The sequence below is a fragment of the Coregonus lavaretus genome (assembly GCF_964263955.1).
Source record: "Coregonus lavaretus genome assembly, chromosome: 17".
Classification (NCBI taxonomy): domain Eukaryota; kingdom Metazoa; phylum Chordata; class Actinopteri; order Salmoniformes; family Salmonidae; genus Coregonus; species Coregonus lavaretus.
In genome coordinates this window covers 12,117,485-12,137,499 of record NC_140004.1, presented here as the reverse complement: position 1 = coordinate 12,137,499, position 20,015 = coordinate 12,117,485, and the positions used below count along the sequence as shown (strand labels likewise).

Sequence of the window (20,015 nt, the reverse complement as noted above, 5' to 3'; positions counted from 1 at the left end):
TTTTGTACACCAGCTTTAAATAGCTGAAAATACAATATTTTTGGTTATTGAAAATATATTTCACAGTGGTTAGGATGGTACAATGATTACTTACACTATTTATTGCTTGTTTTGTCACATAAACTGAAATTAGGCAAACTATTACAATTTTAGCAACCAGGAAATGGCGGAGTGATTTCTGCATATTGCACCTTTAAGGAAACCCCTTTTGGCTCAATTGCACTCCCAGAGGCAAAACTTTCATAGCCTAATGCCTCAATCAAACCGACATCGTTATCGCATATAGAACAATGAGACAGATATTTCACCTGAAAATGTGACGCCCACTGGCCGGCAGTGGGAGAAGATGGAATGAGATGGATTTTGGCCGACATGCTGCACATTTTCTCACCGATTAAACATTTGATCTCAATACAGTTTACTGTTCCCAAAACTAGAATATGTTATGAACAAACTGAACTAAGTTTTGTAGACTTGTACTCCCCTCAGCAGCCTCCACTGTTGAAGTTCATCATCACTTCATTTGTAGTCTAATAAACTGCATGGTTTCTCGAGTCCTAGTGGTCGTCCTAGTGGAAGGACCACACACCATATCATCTCGTGACTTTTACTTTGATATTATTTATAGTTGTTATATTATAGTTGCGCATCAAGTCCTTTCCACCGCCATTTCTCGCATAATTAATTTTACCGACACAAACAGATCCCACCATGTTGAACATACAAATGATCTGTCGGCAATTATAACATTTTACCTAAACTTCCTGTTTCCATCAGAGCTGTCTTGATTTGTTTTACTCACATAAAACACTGGATGGAAACATGGTTTAAGAAATCTATTTTTACCTCTCAATTCATAGTGTATAAATTAAATATGTAATTTGTTAACATCAACTAAAGAGGGTAACTGAACATTCCACAACTGTTTTCATTTAACCAAATTGTGTCAGGTTTTTCGTTTTTTTCTACTTGACTGACACGACTTTATTGCACTGCATGGAAAATTTTCCGCGGTCCAACCAGTAGTGCCAGTCCAATGGTGATGTAGCGAGAGCGTGGGATGCACATTACTAGGTGGGGTTTATCCTGTAGCTATATAAATACATGAGCGCAACTTCACAACGCCCTGCAAGCTCAGTCTGAGAAAGTTTTCTAGTCCCTAACTTTGGGCAGCTGGTAAAATATCCTATTTTTGATTCAATAAACCTACTCCAGGAAATTGAGCACCGCGACATCGACCCAAGGTAACAGTAATTTGTTAATTTCTCTATTTTTCGGGAGTTTTAAACGTATCAAGGAACTTTACCGTACATAGCCTACATCATTGTTTGTTTGTCGCTTAGGTAGCCAAAGTGTGTGTGGCTGGCGTAGTAGGGACATTTAATAATTATTTTGATTCATAATTTTATGTCGCGAATCCTGTTATGTCTTGAAAACCATTGTGAACTAATTTAGTAAAATTTACTTAATGGTTAAAGTTTTGGATCGAGTTCCACATGATTCCAGTTCTAGGCGTGGTCAACACCAGATTTTTGCCATACCATTGTGAAATAGATGGAGGCAAATTGTTCTGCATTGACAAATAAATAATCTGTCCAGCCTCATAAACACGAATTCTATCCAGTCGTTCTATGCATGTTTACTTTTAGTCTATGTAATGATGATTATCCTATGTAGGTGGCAGTCATAGGCTAATCTTTTTTTTCTACCACATTCAATGAGGCATAAAAAGTGCATGAGGTTGTGTTGGGGATGAGTCCACTGAAATATAATTTCACCAAATATGGTGCCCTGGTACTGTAGCATATTCTGGCAACAAAGAAAGAGCCTTTAATCTCTCATCATGTCACACTCAGAAGTGCAAAAGGCCTTTGTGTTCAATACAAAGGATATTATTAATACTGTGGTTATTACTGAATCCCCGTATTCCTCTCTCTGCAGACCTGTGCCACCATGTCATTAATCGCAGCCTTCTTGCAGCAGACCGTCTATCTGGGCCTGCCCGATGACTCGGTAGGGTTCTGTTCCACTTTCTAGAGGGAATGCCTCAAATCTGCTCTTTTCCCCCCCCCTCTTGTGGAATGCATGTGTGGAAAAACTTCCCAGGCCGTGTTTGTACATTTGGGGGGGACAGAGAATAGTGAGAGCAAAAGTGATGATGTTGAGGATAAAGAAAGAGAGGGTCAGAGTCTGAGAGATACAAAGTCATGGGAGGAGAGAGGGATGAGCATACTTAACTTGTGACTCATAGAAGGAAATTAGGAGTAGGAGCCCTTCCCTTCAGAAACAGTTGAAACTGCACAATTCCTGCTCTTTCCCCCTGTTAACATATTCCTTGTATGGGCTGTTCCTTACTTTGCTTCTATATTATTGTTCTGGATTTTGTGAAGGTATTCATTAATTCACTGCATGGCAGCTAAGTGTTCTCTCTCTCTCGCTCCCAGACCTTTCCCAATCAGGGCACTGTGACTCCTTACCCGCATTTCAGTGTCGATGGAGATGTAGGCATCTTGGATAAGGCCATCAAGGCCAAAGGTGAGATTGACATATATACACACACACACACACTCACACTCATGCACTCAACAAAGTATATGTGTGTGTGTGTTACATAGCTAGGGGTGAAAGTAGCAAAGTATGTGATAATCATAAACAAATATTCTCTGTCTGTATCAAGAACAAAGTCCTGCTGAGCATTAAGAAGATAGACACAGGGTCATATCAAACTGTATATCTAATATTGTCAATGCAGCAGTATGTATAGATTGCCAAAATCTGGTAATCTCTCTACAGTGCCCTGATTGCATTCAGAAAGTATTCAGACACAGTGCCCTGATTGCATTCGGAAAGTATTCACACCCTTTTACTTTTTCCACATTTTGTTACAGCCTTATTCTAAAATTGATTGAATACATTTTTTTCCTGATCACACTACACACAATACCCTATAATGACAAAGCGAAAACTGGTTTTTAGAAATTTTTGAAAATAAAAAAATTATAGATACCTTATTTACATAAGTATTCAGACCCTTTGCTATGAGACTCGAAATTGAGCTCAGGTGCGTCATGTTTGCGTTGATCATCCTTGATGTTTCCACAACTTGATTGGAGTCCACATGAAGTAAATTCGAGGCACAGATCTGGGGAAGGATACCGAAAAATTTCTGCAGCATTTGGGGTCCCCAAGAACAGTGGCCACTCCACAGTGAAAGGCACATGACAGCCCGCTTGGAGTTTGCCAACAGGCACCTAAAGACTCTGACCATGAGAAACAAGATCTCTGGTCTGATGAAACCTGAATGCCAAGCATCACGTCTGGAGGAAACCTGGCACCATCCCTACAGTGAAGCATGGTGGTGGCAGCATCATGCTCTGGGGATATTTTTCAGCAGCAGGGACTGGGAGACTAGTCAGGATCGAGGGAAAGATGAACGGAGCAAAGTAGAGAGATCCTTGATGAAAACCTGCTCCATAGCGCTCAGGACCTCAGAATGGGGTGAAGGTTCACCTTCGAACAGGGCAATCACCCTAAGCACACAGCCAAGACAATGCTGAAGTGGCTTCAGGACAAGTCTCTGAATGTCCTTGAGTGGCCCAGCCAGAGCCCGGACTTGAATCCGATCTAACATCTCTGGAGAGACCTGAAAATAGCTGTGCAGTGACGTCCTCATCCAACCTGACAGTTTCAGAGGATCTGCAGAGAAGAATGGGAGAAACTCCCCAAATACAGGTGTGCCAAGCTTGTAGCGTCATACCCAAGAAGACACGAGGCTGTAATCGCTGCCAAAGGTGCTTCAACAAAGTAATGAGTAAAAGGTCTGAATACTTATGTAAATGTTATATTTCAGTAGTTAAAAAATAAAAATAAATTTACAAATAAGTCTAAACCTGTTTTTGCTTTGTCTTTATGGGATATTGTGTGTAGATTGAGGGGGAAAAAACAACAATTTAATCCATTTTAGAATAAGACTGTAACAAAATGTGGAAAAAGTCAAGGGGTCTGAATACTTTTTACAATCAGGAGAAATGTCTGTATTCATTCCATGGAGTCTCACTGGGGTGTACAAAAATGTGTAATTAGATTCTTATTTTTTATATTAGTAGAGGAGCAGTATACCCTGTTGCAAACATCCACCCATAACTCATCACTGATAGTCAGACAAAGGTCCTTTCCCAGATTATTTTCGAAGGAGGAAAGGAGGAGCCCACATTCTCGGATAAGAGCCTATAGATATGGGAGATTTTGCCTTTGATGGATTGTGCTGTAGCAAGAACGGTCTCAACTTCATTGAGCTGAGCTCAAAACCTCCCCTTGGAAGTGAATGAGGAAATTACATGTCTAATTTGAAAATATAATTGATATTGGTACATTGAATTCACTGCAGAGCTCTTGAAAGGATTTCAGTGTAGTTGTGTTCTGATGAAACAGGTCTGAAAATGTCATGGGCCCAGAGTCACAAAACACTTCTGACGCAAAAACGTAAGAAGCTTCTTAAGACAGTTCGTAAGTGCAATTCCTCAACAATATCTTAAGATGTAATTATTTTATTACGAACTTATCAAATTTATTCTTACAGATCTTCTTAAGATGTTTGTTGCTAGGCAATAGTTTTAGCTTGCAATGGCAATCATGTTAGCATATTTCTTACTGAGATTACTGTTCTAAAACATGTTCTTGGGTTTAAAATAATAAATACTGAAACTTTCAGATGAAGTTTGAGTGATTTTAAACATGTTCAATTGCTTTCATGAGCTTTTTCTCTCACTGCCCTGAGTTTGAGACTAGGGTTTAGCAATTTTGGAATTAAGAACATTTCCAATAACTTTGTTTTCAAGAATCTAATTTCTTAACTTTTTGCTTAAGGAGAAATATAAGAATTAGCGCAAGAAAATTTCCAATAACCTTTTTTGAGGAATAGCAACTTTGCTTAACTTTCTTCTTAACTGCCATTTTTTCCTTAACTATACACTTAAGACATTTCTTCTTAAGAAGGTTTTGTGAATCTGGATCCTGATCCCTAGAGTATGCCACAGATTAATGTTGGCATCACTCAGGGCTTTTGGCAAGTCTTGTTTGCATACTATAGGTGAGTGAGAGCCTATCTGGGAGGAAATGCCAAGGTATTTCTTGCAGTCTTTCCATGCTAGTAGGGTGTTGTAAATCACAAAGGTTTTGGGTATGTTGCCCACTTCACTAAAGTCATTAATTAATATAATTCTTAGGGGCAATGAACCACAGGATTGGGCCTCTATTTGAATCCACTTTGAGTCTTGTCTGTTTGTGATACATGTTCCGGATTTGGGCAGACCAATAGTACAACTGAAGGCAGACCACCCTTAGGTTTCGACAGAGTGGAGAACTTGATACTAGGTTTTTTTATTATCCCATATACATTTGGTGATGCTTTGGTTGGTTGTTTTGAAAAAAGAAAACTGGGAGATGGCATGGGAGCATCTGAAACAAAAAGTTCAATCTAGGGAGGATGTTCATACAGAGAGCATTTATTCTACCAACTAAGCTAATTGGGAGGGAGATCCAGGTTCAGAGATAATTTGTATTTAATATGGATCCCCATTAGCTGCTGCCAAGGCATAAGCTACTCTTCCTGGGGTCTAGCAAAATTAAGGCAGTTCATACCATTTAAAAAACATTACAATACATTCACAGATTTCACAACACACTGTGTGCCCTCAGGCCCCTACTCCACCACTACCACGTATCTACAGTACAAAATCCATGTGTACATGTGTGTATAGTGTGTATGTTATCGTGTGTGTATGCATGTCTGTGCCTATGTTTGTTGCTTCACAGTCCCCGCTGTTCCATAAGGTGTTTTTTTTAATCTGTTTTTTAAATCAGTTACTTGATGTGGAATTGAGTTCCATGTAGTCATGGCTCTATGTAGTACTGTGCGCCTCCCATAGTCTGTTCTGGACTTGGGGACTGTGAAGAGACCTCTGGTGGCATGTCTTGTGGGGTATGCATGGGTGTCCGAGCTGTGCGCCAGTAGTTCAAACAGACAGCTCGGTGCATTCAACATGTCAATACCTCTCAGAAATACAAGTAGTGATGAAGTCAATCTCTCCTCCACTTTGAGCCAGGAGAGATTTACATGCATATTATTAATACTTTTCCTAAGTCCTTTTTTGTGGCACCTGACAAAACTAGGGCCTGTAGGACCTGCCTTGTTGATAGTGCTGTTTAGAAGGTAGAGCAGCGCTTTATTATGGACATACTTCTCTCCATCTTAGCTACTGTTGTATCAATGTTTTGACCATGACAGTTTACAATCCAGAGTTACTCCAAACAGTTTAGTCACCTCAACTTGCTCAATTTCCACATTATTTAGTTGAGGTTTAGTGAATGATTTGTCCCAAATACAATGCTTTTAGTTTTTTGAAATATTTAGGACTAACTTATTCCTTGCCACCCATTCTGAAACTAACTGCAACTCTTTAAGTGTTGCAGTCATTTCAGTCGCTGTAGTAGCTGACATGTATAATGTTGAGTCATCCGCATACATAGACACTCTTGCTTTACTCAAAGCCAGTGGCATGTCATTAGTAAAGATTGAAAAAATCTTTACTAATGATTCGATCCAGGAGTGGGAGGTAGTTTTCTTTGAAAAGGCAATTCAGATCTGGTGTTACAAAGATTCCAAGGTATTGAAACCCCTGTGTCTTCCATTGGAACAGGCAGAGTGTATTCATAGAGCTGGCGAGTGTAAGCTTGAAAGGGCAAACATACCCTGAAAACCTGCCGTACTGAGCAATTGTCTAAAATAGGAGGAAGGGATTTCTCAGGGTTGGATATGTAGAGCAAGACATTATCCGCATAGAACGAAATCTAGTGCTGAAGGCCGCCTTCGGAAACACCCATAATACTTGGATTGCTCCTTATCAACTCCACCAAAGGCTATGTCCCCAACAAGTAGAGCAGAGGGGACAGCGAGCATCCTTGTCTTGTGCCACATCCCAAAGAGAATCTGTCAGAGTTCAGACCATTAGTATACACCATGGCATTTGGATGAGAATATAGGGACTTAATCAATTTCATAACATTTGGGCCCATATTGAACTTTTAGAAGACTGAGAACAGAAAGCTCCACTCCAACCTGTCGACCGCTTTCTCAGCATCCAGTGAGGCCAGCAGGACTGGGGTCTTTTGTGAATTTACTTGATGTAAAATATCAAAAAGTGCTTTCATATTTGTTTTATTTTATGGGCCTAATCATAGAATTGCATATAGAATCCTTATTAACTTAATAGGATCTCTTTGGGCCTAGTACTAAAGATTTGTTGTTTAACTTTTTAAAATGTATTAGCCTACCTTTTATAATGTGGCATAAACACAACCAGTCATGATGTTTGTCTCTGATTTTCAAACAATTACTTCAAAGGCTCACATAGGCTACCTGAGCACATTGCTCAGGGACAGCTGAACGATAGGGTGTGGGGAAAAAAATAGTTTTGAAGCCTCATTTAGATATTTTTCTGCTTATAATTTCCGACATTTGGTAGGCTATTTTGTCAACTTGTCTATAATTAGATACATGCAGCTTATCTTCTGTTATTACTTGATGCTTGTCTAGAACACTAAATAAAGCCTTGCTCACCAGAATGTCATATCGAGAGAAAGATCAATGTTTCATCAACAATCTAGTTGACATCTAAAGTTTTTTAATCTCTGCTTCTCTCATGGAGAGAGGATGTTTAGGGACAAGGGAGATTTCCAAATGACATCAGTTTGACTGGTTTAAAAGAAATGAAAAGCTGTGAAAACGATCCAACATGTTTCTGATAGTATTTCAGTTAGTCTTGGATGCATATTGGGTTGAAAATAAAATACTGTCAGCTTTTATGTCACTGAAAGAAATTGCACGTTTAGGCTACACAACAGGTCCCTAACCGCGCATATTTCCACTCCTGTTCCTGAGACAATTTACATTTGGTCTATCATTTTACTGCGAGGACCACTTAATTCTGCAGAAGTTAATATTATAATAGGCTACATGTGAGGCCTACAGTCAGTGTCCATTCTTCAGTTACTATTCCAACTATTAGGCTACTCCAGTCTAAAATAATTCCGGCATCCATACAGTGCCATTTGATAAATGCAAAGAGATATCACTTTCAAAACACCAAAAAGGGTTATGAATGACATTCGTGGATTGTCATTCATTAGGCCTACAGTCTTGTAACCTGAATTGATCCGTACGCTGCTGTCTGCGCGCGTCTCTGGCCACTCATCTCTGCCTTGACAAAATGTCAGTGTTATGTACAACCACATTGCATTTTAGAGCATGTGTTGAAGTCTATTTGCAAATGTTTCACACGACTGACATGCGGTAATGATAGTGTAATAGCCTACAGTTTTTCTTGAACTCTACACTGAACAAAAATATAAACACAACATGCAACAATTTCAAAGATTTTACTGAGTTACAGTTCATAACTGTTAAATCCCTGTGGATTGATGAAGAATTGAAAAATGGTATGGTTGAGGGGGATGAGGGAAAAGGAATGGCAAATAAGTCTGGCTGCACAACAATGATTGGCAAACGTATTGCAAATTGAGAAACCATGTGACTAAACTGAATAAAAAGAAGAAACTACACTAGGAAACAAAGATAAATGACATAAAGAATGATAGTAAAAAGCTTTGGAGCACCTTAAATGAAATTTTGGGAAAAAAGGCAAACTCAGCTCCATCATTCATTGAATCAGAAGGCTCATTCATCACAAAACCAACTGATATTGCCAACTACTTTAATGATTTTTTCATTGGCAAGATTAGCAAACTTAGGCATGACATGCCAGCAACAATTGCTGACACTACACATCCAAGTATATCTGACCAAATTATGAAAGACAAGCCTTGTAATTTTGAATTCCGTGAAGTGAGTGTGGAAGAGGTGAAAATATTATTGTTGTCTATCAACAATGACAAGCCACCAGGGTCTGACAACTTGATGGAAAATTACTGAGGATAATGGCAGACGATATTCCCACTCCTATTTGCCATATTTTTTATTTAAGCCTACTAGAATGTGTGTGCCCCCAGGCTTGGAGGGAAGCAAAAGTCATTCTGCTACCTAAGAATAGTAAAGCCCCATTTACTGGCTTAGATAGTCATGGTTTACCGGTAATGCGTACCCCCACTATTTATTTTGGCGGTACTACCGAACCGTTCCGGCTTACTTTCACCCCTGTTCATAGCAGAGCAGCTCAGTTGAACATAACTCTGTGTGTAACATGAGGCAGCATAGGGTGACATTCTGAGAGGGAATGTGAGCATGTGTATAGTGTTGCACGGTATACCGACACTTCGGTACTTTTTCCGATATTGGAACATGAAAAAACGGCTCGGTGCTGTGTTTTGTTGTTTTCTGTATTTCTGTAAAATGTCTCACGTTATATACGTATTGAGAGGATCGAGTCTGTCTCGTAATTTGTCTGAATCTTCTCAAGGGGGCAGTAGCTAACCAGGCTACTTGCGCATGCAGCTGACACAGCGTGAGCCACTTTTGAGAAGAAACGAGGGGGAAAGAGAAAATGCTGACGGCATGGCTTCTTCTAACAAAAACATCATACCTCCACGCCTGCAGCTTGTTGACAAACCTGGCTGCAGAAGCGAACTATTGGAATGCTTTGCTTACAGAGCAGACGAGGGCCAGCCCACTGAAACAACTGAGAAAAATGTGTTATAAAGCGGTGCAGTGCAAAGGAGGTTTAGTTCCAAAACGACAAACTATTTTACACATGACATTTGCATTGTAACGTTAGTCTACTAGCAACTCAATTTGAATAATTTGAGTGACAATGACATGAACATACACTACATAACCAAAAGTATGTGGACACCTTCTTGTCGAACATCTCATTCTGAAATCATGGCTATTAATATGGAGTTGGTCCCCCCTTTTCTGCTATAACAGCCTCCACTCTTCTCGGAAGGCTTTCCACTAGATGTTGGAACATTGCTGCGGGGACTTGCTTCCATTCAGCCACGAGGATTAGTGAGGTCGGGCACTGATGTTGGGCGATTAGGCCTGGCTCGCAGTCGGCGTTCCAATTCATCCGAAAGGTGTTCGATGGGGTTGAGGTCAGGTCTCTGTGCAGGCCAGTCAAGTTCACACCGATCTCGACAAACCATTTCTGTATGGACCTCGCTTTGTGCATGGGGGCATTGTAATGCTGAAACAGGAAAGGGCCTTCCCCAAACTGTTGCCACAAAGTTGGAAACACAGAATCTTCTAAAATGTAATTGTATTCTGTAGTGTTAAGATTTCCCTTCACTGGAACTAAAGGGCCTAGCCCGAACCATGAAATACAGCCCCAGACTATATTCCGCCTCCACCAAACTTTACAGTTGGCACTATGCATTGGGGCAGGTAGCCTTCTCCTGGCATCCGCCAAACCCAGATTTGTCCGTCGGACTGCCAGATGGTGAAGCGTGATTCATCACTCCAGAGAACTTGTTTCCACTGCTCCAGAGTCCAATGGCGGTGAGCTTTACACCACTCCAGCCGTTCTGTGAGCTTGTGTGGCCTACCACTATGCGGCTGAGTCTGTTGCGCTTAGACGTTTCCACTTCACAATAACAGCACTTACAGTTGACCGGGGCAGTTCTAGCAGGGCAGAAATTTGATGAACTGACTTGTTGGAAAGGTGGCATCCTATGACTGTGCCACGTTGAGTCACTGAGCTCTTCAGTAAGGCCATTCTACTGCCAATGTTTGTCTATGGAGATTTTATGGCTGTATGCTCGATTTTATACACCTGTCAGCAACTGGTGTGGCTGAAATAGCCGAATCCAGTAATTTGAAGGGGTGTACAGTATATTCAACATGACATTAATGTGGGCATTATAGTATGCTTACAACCCAAAAGTAATATGAAAGGCACTCATAACGTGACAGCAATATATTTAGACTACTGCAGCCCTGGGCGGAGCATTGCACCATGGGATGTGAAATGCACTCTGGGAATCGTAGTATGCTGTGTAAAATCCATTATATTTCTGTAGTGTGTAGTAGACTATTGCAATATAGAAGCTTCAGAAATGAGCTTCAAAGTGTTTTTTTGTTTGTCGTTTTGGAACTCAACTATTCATTTAATACATACAATTATTTTAGCTATAATGAATCATTGGGCTAATGGATGTCATTTGACCTAATATGGCCCTAGATGAGCAAATTAACCCTGATATGTATAAAAAAGTATCATATGGTTTTGCATAAAGAAATTTGAAGATATTCTATTTGTTATTTTAGTTCTACCAGTTATTTATTATTCAATGTTTAAAAATAATAATAATTACGCCCAGTGGTTATGACTTTAGCTAATACGCTTTCTGCATTTTAGTCATTTAGCAGACGCTCTTATCCAGAGCGACTTACAGTAGTGAGTACATACATTTTCATACTTATTTTTTTCTTTTTTACTGGTCCCCTGTGGGAATCAAACCCACAACCCTGGCGTTGCAAGCGCCATGCTCTACCAACTGAGCCATACGGGGGTATCCGTGGTATTGAGTATCGTTTTGGGATAGAGTATCGTTTCGGTATTGAGTATCGTGATACTAAACCTGGTATCGATATCGAAGTAAAACATCTGGTATCATGACAACACTAGTGTGAACATGTCCGGGTCAGTGTTTTCATTGTTTCTTGCTGGTGAGTAGTCAGGGTTACCTCATGGATTAGGCTATGTACGCAACAGCGTTTCTTTTTGAACAAGTCCCTCCATGTATCTGTGCTGTAGGTGTGGATGAGAACACCATCATTGATGTGCTGGTGAGGAGGAGCAACGCCCAGAGACAGCAGATCAAAGCTACCTACGAAAAGGCTAGCGGCAAGGTAAGATGTGACACACACAAACTTACCAGCACATTGGTTGTGTTTGGTTTAGCATGTGCAGCGGGTGGGTGGAGTTGGCACTTTAGGACAAACGTGCAAACTCCAGCCTAAAACACACACACTTGTGTATGACTGTGGAAGTGTGTATCACCTCTCTCTCTCTGCAGCCTCTGGAGACTGCCCTGATGTCGGCCCTAAAGGGAGAGCTGGAGGATGTGGTTCTGGCTCTGCTCAAAACGCCAGCCCAATATGACGCCCAACAGCTCAAACTGGCCATGAAGGTAAACATGCACGCACCTAGTCACTGACTATAACTCTGAATATACACTACTACTTAGAATACAAACAACTGTGCAGATTCCCTCTTGTTTGTGTAGGCCTAGAGACGGTAACAGATAGAATACAAATATTTAAAGAGTAATGAATCAGTTCTAAAGAGGAAGGTGTGCCGTCATCATCCTGTATTCTTGGTCTGCTGCTTAGTCACACCCACTTCCTCACATTCAGCCCAGAGTGACTCATTCTGATGGATTATTACACTGTGTTGTGGGAGAGGCAAAAAGCTGGGACTTTTACAATGGGTGGTACTGTTTTAATATGTGAGGAGACTGTGAGAAAAATGCTGACGAGTACCTACTGTACTTTAGGTTTCTCGATGTGCAGTGTGTGCGAGGTGTCTGGTATAGCGGTAGACCCGAAAATAAGCTGTTATTGAACAAGTGCAGGTAGTCCCTCCATGTTTCAGTGTGTTTTGTTCCGTTTGGGGCATAATTAACACGGCCCTGCACTGTCTGTTTGTGTTATCCCATCCTGGACTCTTTTGTCTCAGCTTTATGACTGATGTGACCTGACCCTTTTGTCCTTGTTGACAATTCACACCCCTCCCCTCTCGCCTTCTCTCGCTCAGGGATTGGGCACAGACGAGGATACTCTGGTTGAGATTCTGGCCTCAAGGACCAATAAGGAGATCAGAGAGATAAAGAAAGCCTATAAGGAAGGTGTGTCCGCAATATGTAAATATGTCTATGTAAATGTCCTGTATGTGATGTGATATTTACAACGAACCAATAATAATGACATTTTTATTGCTAGAATACAAAAAGGAGCTAGAGGATGACATCAAGTCTGACACAGGCGCAGACTTCAGGAATGCTCTGCTCTCGCTCTGCAAGGTGTGTGTGTGTGTGTGTGTGTGTGTGTGTGTGTGTGTGTTATTTATAGTTTGTTTAAATATAAATAGTTTGGCACAATTAACCTCACTCCCCCCCCCCCTCTCTCTCACTCGAATACTGTAGGCTACTAGGAATGAGGACACCATGGTGAACCAGGAACTTGCTGACCGTGATGCCAGGGTATGGAGGAGAGGGTGTGTGTGTGTGTGTGTGTGTGTGTCAGAATTTAAGAAATCAACATTGGGCACCGCAAAGAGTCAATGTGGTAATGCAAACACTGTGTGTGTGTGTGTGTGTGTGATGCCTGTGCCTACTGTATCTGTCTATAGGCCCTGTATGAGGCTGGAGAGAAGAGGAAAGGAACCGACTGCTCTGTCTTCATAGACATTCTGACCACCAGAAGTGCTCCTCAGCTCCGCCAAGGTGAATATATATATATATATATATATATATATATATATATATATATATATATATATATATATAACACACACACACTGCAAATGTATACACATATTTGGTAAATAAGACATTGCCCAATAAGCTTACACTATCGCTTTTCTCACCACCTGTTAATTATGTTGTAGCCCTATAGTGTGCTTTGTTTTTGTCATCAGTTAGACCAGGGGTGTCAAACATACTGCCCACGAGCCCGTTCAATCCGGCCTGTGGGTTCTTTGGGGGTTTTTATTTTTGGGGGTGGGGGGTTATTTTATTTAGGGGAAAACATTTTAAATGACTAAAACCAAATCGAAACTGTGTATAAATTATAATGGACCTACATTCATAGTCTCTTCACTCTGTCCAGCTTACTAACAGTCATCGAAACGAAAGCTAAACCGTCAGGGAGCATCGGAAATTCTAAAAGTGATAGATTAAGTGCGGCCCGCCGAACCTCGGTGAAGACCGACTGCAACCCGCAAACATTTTTTGACACCCTTGTGTTCATTAATTCGGGCGCAACAACATTTGTCCAGATTTTGTTTTAAACACATACATTCTTTCACTGCAAATATCTGAGTGTGGAGCTTCTTTTTATTCATAGCATGTTACTTTTGGTCAACACACCACAAATACTAATAGAATCTAGATGTGTGTGGGGTTTTTCCTTTTTCATAAACTGAATGTGCAAACACACATGATTGATACTGTATGAGCATTTCAAGTAAATAATCCTTTCCCACTCTCTCTTTCTCTCAGCGTTTGAGAGGTACTCCAAGTACAGTAAGGTGGATGTGGCGAAGGCTATTGACCTGGAACTGAAGGGAGACATTGAGAACTGTCTCACTGCCGTAGGTGAGAGAGCACAGCCAGGACCAAGCCTAGTAATGTTCCAATGTCCTCAAATAATCTGTGCATCACCCTCAATCCATGTCTTCTGCTGCATCACACCCTTCACTAGGCCTTAGTCCTGTATCATTACACTATGGGCTCCATTTTCTGCATTCAAAAAAGGCACACGCTGTGAGCAAAATAACCTTAGTCTCTCGAGACTAAAATAATCATACCTTTTTTTATAAATAGATGTGACGGCACATTATCCAAGGCATATTCATATTATCCAATTACTGATTTGTGTGAGGACAATGGAGCCCAATGTCTGACTTAACAAATGACCATAGTACCAGCTGGTAAGTCTCTTCACTGACATTTTCAACCTTTCCCTGACCCCGTCTGTAATACCTACTTGTTTTAAGCAGACCACCATAGTCCCTGTGCCCAAGAACGCCAAGGTAACCTGTCTAAATGGCATCTGTAGCCATGAAATGCTTTGAAAAGCTGGTCATGGCTCACATCATCCCAGACACCCCGGACCCACTCCAATCCGCATACCGCCCCAACAGATCCACAGATGACTCAATCTCTATTGCACTTCAAAACTGACCTCTCCCACCTGGACAAGAGGAACACCTATGTGAGAATACTGTTCATTGACTACAGCTCAGTGTTCAACACCATAGTGCCCTCCAAGCTCATCAGTAAGCTCAGGACCCTGGGACTGAACAGCTCCCTCTGTAACTGGATCCTGGACTTCCGGAAGGGTCGCCCCCAGGTGGTGAGGGTAGGTAACAACACATCTGTCACGCTGACCCTCAACACGGGGGCCCCTCAGGGGTGCGTGCTTAGTCCCCTCCTGTACTCCCTTTTCACCCACGACTACGTGGCCACGCACGACTCCAACACCATCATTAACTTTGCTGACGACACAACAGTGGTAGGCCTGATCACCTACAACGATGGGACAGCCTATAAGGAGGAGGTCAGTGACCTGGCAGTGTGGTGCCAGGACAACAACCTCTCCCTCAACATCAGCAAGACAAAGGAACTGATCGTGGACTACAGGAAACAGAGGGCTGAGCATGCCCCCATCTACAGTGGGGGAAAAAAGTATTTAGTCAGCCACCAATTGTGCAAGTTCTCCCACTTAAAAAGATGAGAGAGGCCTGTAATCATCGTCAACTATGACAGACAAATTGAGAAAAAAAATTCCAGAAAATCACATTGTAGGACTTGTTATGAATTTATTTGCAAATTATGGGTGGAAAATAAGTATTTGGTCACCTACAAACAAGCAAGATTTCTGGCTCTCACAGACCTGTAACTTCTTCTTTAAGAGGCTCCTCTGTCCTCCACTCGTTACCTGTATTAATGGCACCTGTTTGAACTTGTTATCAGTATAAAAGACACCTGTCCACAACCTCAAACAGTCACCCTCCAAACTCCACTATGGCCAAGACCAAAGAGCTGTCAAAGGACACCAGAAACAAAATTGTAGACCTGCACCAGGCTGGGAAGACTGAATCTGCAATAGGTAAGCAGCTTGGTTTGAAGAAATCAACTGTGGGAGCAATTATTAGGAAATGGAAGACATACAAGACCACTGATAATCTCCCTCGATCTGGGGCTCCACGCAAGATCTCACCCCGTGGGGTCAAAATTATCACAAGAACGGTGAGCAAAAATCCCAGAACCACACGGGGGGACCTAGTGAATGACCTGCAGAGAGCTGGGACCAAAGTAACAAAGCCTACCATCAGTAACACACTACGCTGCCAGGTGCTCAAATCCTGCAGTGCCAGACGTGTCCCCCTGCTTAAGCCAGTACATGTCCAGGCCCGTCTGAAGTTTGCTAGAGTGCATTTGGATGATCCAGAAGAGGATTGGGAGAATGTCATATGGTCAGATGAAATCAAAATATAACTTTTTGGTAAAAACTCAACTCGTCGTGTTTGGAGGACAAAGAATGCTGAGTTGCATCCAAAGAACACCATACCTACTGTGAAGCATGGGGGTGGAAACATCATGCTTTGGGGCTGTTTTTCTGCAAAGGGACCAGGACGACTGATCCGTGTAAAGGAAAGAATGAATGGGGCCATGTATCGTGAGATTTTGAGTGAAAACCTCCTTCCATCAGCAAGGGCATTGAAGATGAAACGTGGCTGGGTCTTTCAGCATGACAATGATCCCAAACACACCGCCCGGGCAACGAAAGAGTGGCTTCGTAAGAAGCATTTCAAGGTCCTGGAGTGGCCTAGCCAGTCTCCAGATCTCAACCCCATAGAAAATCTTTGGAGGGAGTTGAAAGTCTGTGTTGCCCAGCGACAGCCCCAAAACATCACTGCTCTAGAGGAGATCTGCATGGAGGAATGGGCCAAAATACCAGCAACAGTGTGTGAAAACCTTGTGAAGACTTACAGAAAACGTTTGACCTGTGTCATTGCCAACAAAGGGTATATAGCAAAGTATTGAGAAACTTTTGTTATTGACAAAATACTTATTTTCCACCATAATTTGCAAATAAATTCATTAAAAATCCTACAATGTGATTTTCTGGAATTTTTTCCTCATTTGGTCTGTCATAGTTGACGTGTACCTATGATGAAAATTACAGGCCTCTCATCTTTTTAAGTGGGAGAACTTGCACAATTGGTGGCTGACTAAATACTTTTTTTCCCAACTGTACATCAACAGGGCTGTAGTTGAGCGGGTCGAGCGCTTCAAGTTCCTCGGTGTCCACATCCGTAAGGAATTAATATGGTCCACACACACCAACACAGTCGTGAAGAAGGCACGACAACAACACCTCTTCCCCCTCAGGAGGCTGAAAAGATTTGGCATGGGCCCTCAGATCCTCAAAGTTCTACAGCTGCACCATTGAGAACATCTTGACTGGCTGCATCTTCGATTGGTATGGCAACTGCTTGGCCTAGTACATCACTGGGGCCGAGGTCCCTGCCATCCAGGACCTCTATACAAAGCGTTGTCAGAGGAAGGCTCTACAAATTGTCAAAGACTTCAGACACCCAAGTCATAGACTGTTCTCTGCTACCACACAGAAAGCGGTACTGATGCACCAAGTCTGGAACTAATAGGATCCTCTACAGCTTCTACCCCAAGCCATAAGACTGCTAAATAGTTAACCAAATAGCTACCCGGACTATCTGCATTCACCTTTTTTTGCACTAACACTTCTGACTCATCACATACGCTGCTACTGTTTATTATCTATCCTGTTGCCGAGTCACTTTACCCCTACTTATATGTACATATTTACCTAAATTACCTCGTACCCCTGCACATCGACTCTGTACTGGTACCCTGTGTATATAGCCAAGTTATCGTTACTCATTATGTATTTATTCCTTTGTTATTTTTTTCTCTGCATCGTTGGGAAGGGCCCGTAAGTAAGCATTTCACTGTTAGTCTACACCTGTCGTTTACAAAGCATGTGACAAATAACATTTTATTTGATTTAAACCCCCCTACCATACCTCTCTCCATACACCTTTTCCTATCTCACCTGTCCAGTCAGGGCCTTAGCCTTTTGGGGGCTTCAAGCAAGTTTTTGTTAGGATTCCACCTCCTCGACCTCGTGATGGCTTTGGAGAATGCCACTTCTTGTCTATGCTGCTCTATGTTGTCACCTTACTGTTTTTCCTTTCTGTCTTTCAGTGAAGTGTGCTGGAAGCAAGCCTGCTTTCTTTGCTGAGAAACTCAACTTGGCAATGAAGGTGTGTTAACTGTTAAACATTTAAGTTTTATGTACCAGATGAGGAGTTGCCCTGGGTCTTGATCATTAGGGTACGCAACAGAAATACATTTTAAAAACAAAATGAGCATTTCTTATTGGACAAATCCTGGTAGTTCCTCCCTGTTTAGTCAATTTTTCTACTTAATGAATACAACCCTGTTTTAAGATGTGAATCTACACAAGAACACTGGTTATGCACATACTGTACAAGACCGCACAAACAGATCTGGGTTCAGGCTAAGGAGCTTCCACTATCCGGTTATAAATGTTCAGTTTGTGTGCCTGTGCCATACCCCAGGGTAAAGGAACCAGGACCAATATTCTGACCCGGGTCATGGTGAGCAGGTCTGAAGTAGACCTGGCCCGGATTAAACAGGAGTACAAGAAGACATTTGGGAAAACCCTCTCCCAGGAAATTCTGGTGAGCAAACATCTCCACTGTCAAAGTGGCAATAAAAGACAAGGGACTGTTTTCCCAGACCCAGATTAAGCATAGTCCTGGACTAAAAATCTAATTAAAGAGATCCTCCATTGAGAATTTGTTTTAAATCCAGGACTTGACTTAATCGGGGTCCGGGAAACCGACCCACTGAGTTAAGTACATGCATCACATTGGACCCAGAAATTGGAATACTTTATACAATCTGAGTTTGGATAGAAGAAATATGGCATCTGAAAATGATTTTCTAAATACAATTTTATATTATGATGTGACATGTCTAAACATGATTGCCCTTTTATATTTTGTAGAGTAACTCTGCTCTCTCTTACCACCGTAGGATGACACCCAGGGAGACTATGAGAAGATCCTACTGGCCCTGTGTGGAAGTGAGAAATAACTTTCTCTCCTATCTCACCTGGAGCCAATTACTACCACAGAGCATGAGTGCCAATAGAGAATACTTTACATGATTAAACATTCCCCTCCAATGCCTCAATGTGCACTTCCCAAATGCAAAATATTATGGTTCATGACAAATATCTGAAATGGCAGTCATGATATATTTTCACTACTTGCTAACAACAATGAGCACAGTAAACATGGTAAGCAGCATTGACAAATTTAGCCTAGCTTCAGCAGACTTGGGGATCCATAGTGCAATATACCAGACACCATTTGTGTGCCAAGAATATGCAGTGGCATTGTGACCTGGATAATTGGTCCTTCTTGCAAATAAAGCATTTTATGTGGCTCCAAATTGTCTGTTGAATTGATCTGTGTATATATTTTTCATTCCATTCAACATTGCATGTTTTGATGAGGTCTAATTTGAGAATGACCAACTGAGAATGAACCACTTAAGACCATGTTGTGAGTTATATTCACAACATTGTAAAACACAGACAGACATGGTATGTGTGATAGGAGTCAGGCACAGGAGAGTAATACGCATCCAAATAGTTTATTCTGTCGATAAACAGTTGCGCAAGCATGCGACAACAAAACTCGGGCACAGGGGAAATATCTACCCTGGCAACAACAAGGTAAGGGTCGCTACACACAGCTCACTACAATCAATCACCCACACAGACAAGGAAGCAGAGGGAACACTTATACAATGACTAATTGGGATAAGGACCAGGTGTCTGATTAATTAGACAAGACAAGTGGAGTGATGATAAATTGGATCGGCAGCAGCTAGTAAGCCGGTGACGACGAATGCCGAAACCTGCCCGAACAAGGAGGAGAGGCAGCCTCGGCGGAAGTCGTGACAGTATGTGTAATTAATACAAATGAAGGATCTCGCTCTAGATTTTAAATGGATTGAATTGTATTAAACCTACAGTAGCTAGACAGGATTTGGAAGGATGGTCACATGAGACTACAGTTACGCTACATATAAGGCAGAGGAGGCTGGACGGGGGGACCTAGTGAATGACCTGCAGAGAGCTGGGACCAAAGTAACAAAGCCTACCATCAGTAACACACTACGCCGCCAGGGACTCA

General features: G+C 41.7%; 1 protein-coding gene across 2 annotated transcripts; it reads left to right on the top strand.

The window, feature by feature from the left end:
* The first annotated feature begins 321 nt into the window (after positions 1 to 321).
* On the top strand, positions 322 to 19,266 carry LOC311145175 (annexin A1-like). Of its 2 annotated transcripts, none has more exons than XM_084181384.1 (13): positions 322 to 1,244; positions 1,942 to 2,013; positions 2,445 to 2,535; positions 11,769 to 11,863; positions 12,031 to 12,144; positions 12,771 to 12,861; positions 12,956 to 13,035; positions 13,159 to 13,215; positions 13,365 to 13,458; positions 14,236 to 14,331; positions 17,989 to 18,047; positions 18,366 to 18,488; positions 18,847 to 19,266. In XM_084181384.1, the coding sequence occupies exons 2-13, from the start codon at positions 1,954 to 1,956 to the stop codon at positions 18,904 to 18,906; spliced, it is 1,020 nt and encodes a 339-aa protein (XP_084037510.1). In that variant the 5' UTR covers positions 322 to 1,244; positions 1,942 to 1,953; the 3' UTR covers positions 18,907 to 19,266. The 2 variants fall into 2 exon arrangements, 1 of the variants encoding a protein (XP_084037510.1); XR_014614566.1 differs by having other exon boundaries at positions 1,025 to 1,244; positions 14,236 to 15,450; positions 16,928 to 18,047.
* Positions 19,267 to 20,015: the final 749 nt, after the last annotated feature.

What these genes read in the sequence shown, in the direction of transcription:
- LOC311145175 (XM_084181384.1), top strand. Translation starts at nt 1,954, where the DNA reads ATGTCATTAATCGCAGCCTTCTTGCAGCAGACCGTCTATCTGGGCCTG. An exon ending in AAAGAAAGCCTATAAGGAAG is followed by an intron (nt 12,862 to 12,955) that starts GTGTGTCCGCAA and finishes TTTTATTGCTAG; the next exon opens with AATACAAAAAGGAGCTAGAG. An exon ending in CTCTGCTCTCGCTCTGCAAG is followed by an intron (nt 13,036 to 13,158) that starts GTGTGTGTGTGT and finishes CGAATACTGTAG; the next exon opens with GCTACTAGGAATGAGGACAC.